Genomic DNA, 4,780 nt, shown 5'->3' on the forward strand with positions numbered 1-4,780 from the left:
AGGAGGAAGAATCTGCAGCTGCTCCCAGGATGTTCAAGTTCTGTGTTCTTTTGGCTTCTCTCTGCCCCATTGTGTGTTTTGAAGGCAGATTTCGAGGCCACAGCAAGAGGGAATGCTGGTTTTGTGGTGTTTAATGCCAGCCCTTCAGTGCATCCACGTGCAGCCTTCATGGAGGAAAATGCTCCAGCAGAGCGGGGTCGGATGCATCGTGGGGAGCTTTGGCAGGAGCAGGGCTGTGCTTTACCTGTTGGCAGAGTCTGGGGTTTGGGCTGTGTGGGAAATAGTGACGGTAGGAAGGCATTCAGAAAGCTGTGAAAGCAGGCCTCAGAAACAGAGCAGAGAACTTAGAGCAAGTAGAAAAGTTACAATAGTACAGCAAGCAAGGACATTAAACAATATTTTGAGTTTTAGGCTTGGTTAAGACAGACCTTAAGACTGCAGGAAAAAAAAGCCTAGCAAGACAGTAGAAGGTTTTAAGCCTGATAATGGAGTATTGTGGATTGTTAATAGAAAGCATAAAAACAAGCATTGTGTGAAGCAGGTGTATGTGTGCTTTTAGTGATTGGCTAGAATAATTATCTGTAAGCTTTAGCAATATGCTGTTGGCTAGAAAGTTTTTAAAATGCTCTGTGCCAAAGAAATCTTTGGCTGCTGCTGGCAGGACATGAGCTGTTGCCATCTTCCCATTGTCTCAACCACCTAATGAGACTGATGCCACAGTAAAGCTCAAGGAATGTGTCCCAGCAGTCCCGTCCTGTTTGTGCAAACCTCCAACACTGTCAGTGCAATGGGCCAGGACTGGGCAATAAATTACATAAACTCCATGCATTTACAGAAGACTGATTAATTTTCTTTATTATGAAACCCATTACTTCTTTATACCCTATTTTGCTACACATGACTTGATTGGTCCTTTTAATTAAAAGACCATCACCATTGGTTAATTAATGGGTAAACAAATCTCCATGGCACATTCCACAAGTGCACAGTACCAGGTGCAGCAGGTTAAGATAAGAATTGTTTCTCATTCTTTCCTCTGCTGCTCTCACCGCCTTTCCCAGAGGGATGCCTGGGGAAGTGCCAGTTTCTCCCTGCGGCCAGAGGCTGGGTTGGGCTTTCCCTGAGAGCTGTGCTGTGCTCCTCCCCGCAGATCGGGCGCCTGGTGATCGGGCAGCACGGGATCCTGTCCACGCCGGCCGTGTCCTGCCTCATCCGCAAGATCAAAGCCATCGGGGGCATCATCCTCACAGCCAGCCACAACCCCGGCGGGCCCAGCGGCGACTTCGGCATCAAATTCAACATTGCCAACGGAGGTCAGCCCTCTTCCTGCTGCCTCCTGCTCACTGCTGTTATTATTGATTATTTCTGGTGTCCCCTCTGTGTAATTAAACCTTTTTCTGGCCCAGAGATGGGGTAACGGAGAGGTGCTTAAAAGCTTTTATTCCATTTTCAGCTTCATGGGAAGGGTAAGACAATACAGATGTTATCATTCACACCATCACAATCAGAAGCCAAACTATTTCCTAATTACAATACACTATAAGTGTTTCTTGGCCTATCAGCTTTAGTCAGACCATGCTGTAAATGCCTTAAAGCCAATCATCTAAAATTACTCTTTGTGGGTTCCACTACAATGCATCTTTCATAGTTCTATTTCTCCAAAGTATCTGGTCTTATTTGCAAGGCCATCCTTTGAAACTTGTTTCTAGTTATTTTCTCTTTCAGCAATTCTAAGCCATTTGCCATCTCCATGGCGTTTCTAAGTCAGCATTTCTTATCTCAGGGTTTGCATACAGATGCATACTACGTGAGCCTTCTGTCAGGCTTTGAGAATTCCCTACAAATCCACTTCCCACACCACCCAAGAATCCACATTTCTGTTCACATCCCAGGAATCAGTGCCCTGAGCAGTGCTTTCCCTAATGGAGCAAGTGATGCTCTGCTCCCCTCATTCCCTGGTGTTCCTCTCCATTCCCAGCCCAGGTCTTTGCTGTATTCCTCAAGTTCACTCCTCTTGCAGTTGGATTCTTTAACATCTTCCCCTTGCCCATTTCATTTTGCAGGTCCTGCTCCTGAAGCCATCACGGATAAAATTTTCCAAATCAGCAAGAAAATTGAGGAATATGCAATCTGCCCAGATCTCCAGGTGGACTTGGGTACCATTGGGAAGCAGCAGTTTGACTTGGAGAACAAATTTAAGCCATTTACAGGTAAACAAATGTTCTTCCTCTTGGCAAGGGTGAGGAATTGGGGTGTTTCTGTGGCCATTCTGACCTCTCCTTCTCACCTGTTGCATAATCCCAATGAGGATATTGTTCCTGGCATTTATTTATTTGTTGACTTTGATTGATATAATTTTCTGTCCTACAGAAGTTTCCACGTCAGTAACAAAACCTCGATCCATCAAACTTCCCTAAAATCAAAGGCTGTTTTTTCTGCAAGGCAAACATGACGAAAAATGCAGTTACAGTGCATTTTCCTAATTAAAAATTGCAGAGTTTAATATTTCAACTGATTTTTTTCCATGGTTTCACATATAAAAGTTGTCACTGTGAATGGGAAAGCTATTACATTTCACATGTGACTTTTCTCAGTCAGCAGTGAAATATGAAAATAAATTAGAAAAAGACTTCTTAAAAATACTGCAAGTATTTTTTACCATCTCCTGGTGCTTGTAATTAACAAAGTTAAGTTGATAGAAGTTGGTATTTCTCTCAGTCTCCATTTCTTTATAGTGGGATTTTTATGCTGTATTTTGTTTTTATGCTGGCTGCAAAGGTGCAACTTTTGAACTATGAAGTTCACACTTCCCATTGATTTCAGTGGAAATTAAAGATCTGATTTTATATACATGTTTTTAAATTTAAGTGAAGTGGGATTGATCCCTCTTGAAGGAAGTCCAGGGAGCCTTAAGTGGGAACACAGTTTGATTTTCTTGGTCCATTTGTGACCTGATTAGCAGTGAGAGCCTGTAATTAAACTGCAAATTCTGCCCCATTATTCCTGTCCCTATTCTGGGATGTTCAAGGGCTTTGTGCTGAGCCCTGGCCCTTTGCTCTGAGAGCCCTCAGCACAGCCACAGGACTTGGCTATCACAATTCCAGGCTGTGAGGGTTGATCCCTGTCTGCTTCTCTCTTCCAGTGGAAATTGTGGACTCTGTGGAAGCCTATGCCAGCATGCTGAGGAACATCTTTGACTTCAGTGCCTTGAAGGAGCTGCTCTCAGGGAAGAACCAGCTCAAGATTCGCATCGATGCCATGCACGGGGGTAAAAAGGGCTGGCCTTGGGGCCCTGTGGGGTATGGGGTCCTTGGGGATTTGCCACCTACTCCAGACAGGAATTTACATTGCAAGTTGGGGTTTGATTCGTAGCACACTGGATTTTTCTTTTCAGGAGCAAACTTTTTATGTCTTGTGTTGTTTTCTTTTGTCAAGCGTTGTGTTTTGGGGATGGGATGAACTGGTCTTTAAGGTCCCTTCCAACCCAAAGCATTCTAGGATTCTGTGAAATGTTTTATGCAATTCTGAAATGGTTTGGGCTGGGAGGGACCTTAAAGCTCATCCAGTTCCACCCCTGCCACAGGCAGGGACCCCTTCCACTAAGGTGTCCAGCCTGGCCTGAGACGCCTACAGGGATAGGGTGGATTTTGATGTGAGCTCCTAAACCAAAAAGCACCCAAAGTGACCCAAACTGAGCAGCCTGAGGTGGCTGGTGCAGAGCTGCCTGGGGCTGAGCCAGCTCTTTCCTCTCTGTTTTGCTGAGACAGTTGTGGGCCCTTACGTGAAGAAGATCCTGTGTGAGGAGCTGGGAGCCCCAGCAAATTCAGCTGTGAACTGCACCCCCCTGGAGGACTTTGGGGGCCACCACCCTGACCCCAACCTGACCTACGCTGCTGACCTGGTGCAGACCATGAAGACAGGAGAGTACGACTTTGGAGCTGCCTTTGATGGAGATGGGGTAAAGGAGCTGCTCAGAGTTCCCCTTCTTTCCCTCTAACCAGCTCTGGGGACTGAGGAGCACCTTTCCTCTCCCTCTCTCCTCTGTAATCATGAGTGAAGTGAACCACCCACTGCAGTTTGCCATCAGAGAAATAGCTGGATGCTGTGTCAATAATCCCAAACTGTATTTAAATAACTTTAAACCTCTGAAAAATCAGCCGGAAGGCGAAATGCCGTGGAGGTGCTGCTGTGTAACTTCTTCAAAGCTCTGTGCTTATTTTCAGAAAATCCCTGGGAGCTGCTGGGTTTATGGGCTGGGCAGGGAGCTGAGCTGTGCCTGTGCTGTCTCCCCCAGGACCGGAACATGATTTTGGGCAAGCACGGCTTCTTCGTCAACCCCTCCGACTCGGTGGCCGTCATCGCCGCCAACATCTTGTGCATCCCGTACTTCCAGCAGACTGGGGTGCGCGGCCTGGCCCGCAGCATGCCCACCAGCGGGGCCCTGGACAGGTAACAACCTCCCTGTGGGCAGGCACAGGGCAGGGAGCCCTGCCAGGGCACAGTGTGCCCACCAGTGGGGCTCTGGACAGGTAACAACAACCCTCTGTGGGCAGGGAGCCCTGCCAGGGCATGGCCAGCAGGGCCCTGGACAGGCAACAATCCCCTGTGGGCAGGCACAGGGCAGGGAGTCCTGCCAGGGCATGCTGTGCCCCTTTCCTGGGATTTCACCCTGACCTGCCCTGTGTTTTTACTCTGGTGAGGAGTGCAGTAGTGCCAGGGCAGTAGTGAGGTTTGATGGGTTAAACCCTGCCTGGGGATGTGGCAGAGCTGGGCTGAGTGC

General features: G+C 47.6%; 1 protein-coding gene across 1 annotated transcript in view; it reads left to right on the forward strand.

The window, feature by feature from the left end:
- Positions 1–1,155: 1,155 nt before the first annotated feature.
- PGM1 (phosphoglucomutase 1) overlaps positions 1,156–4,780 on the forward strand; it is an 11,207-nt gene continuing 7,582 nt past the window's right edge. Inside the window, exons 1-5 of the mRNA XM_031058604.1 lie at positions 1,156–1,313; positions 2,064–2,210; positions 3,143–3,268; positions 3,768–3,958; positions 4,295–4,449. Coding sequence (XP_030914464.1) covers positions 3,178–3,268; positions 3,768–3,958; positions 4,295–4,449 — 437 coding nt within the window. The 5' untranslated portion in view covers positions 1,156–1,313; positions 2,064–2,210; positions 3,143–3,177. The remainder of the gene's footprint in view (positions 1,314–2,063; positions 2,211–3,142; positions 3,269–3,767; positions 3,959–4,294; positions 4,450–4,780) is intronic.

Source organism: Geospiza fortis, unplaced genomic scaffold (assembly GCF_000277835.1).
Source record: "Geospiza fortis unplaced genomic scaffold, GeoFor_1.0 scaffold396, whole genome shotgun sequence".
NCBI classification, from domain to species: Eukaryota; Metazoa; Chordata; class Aves; order Passeriformes; family Thraupidae; genus Geospiza; species Geospiza fortis.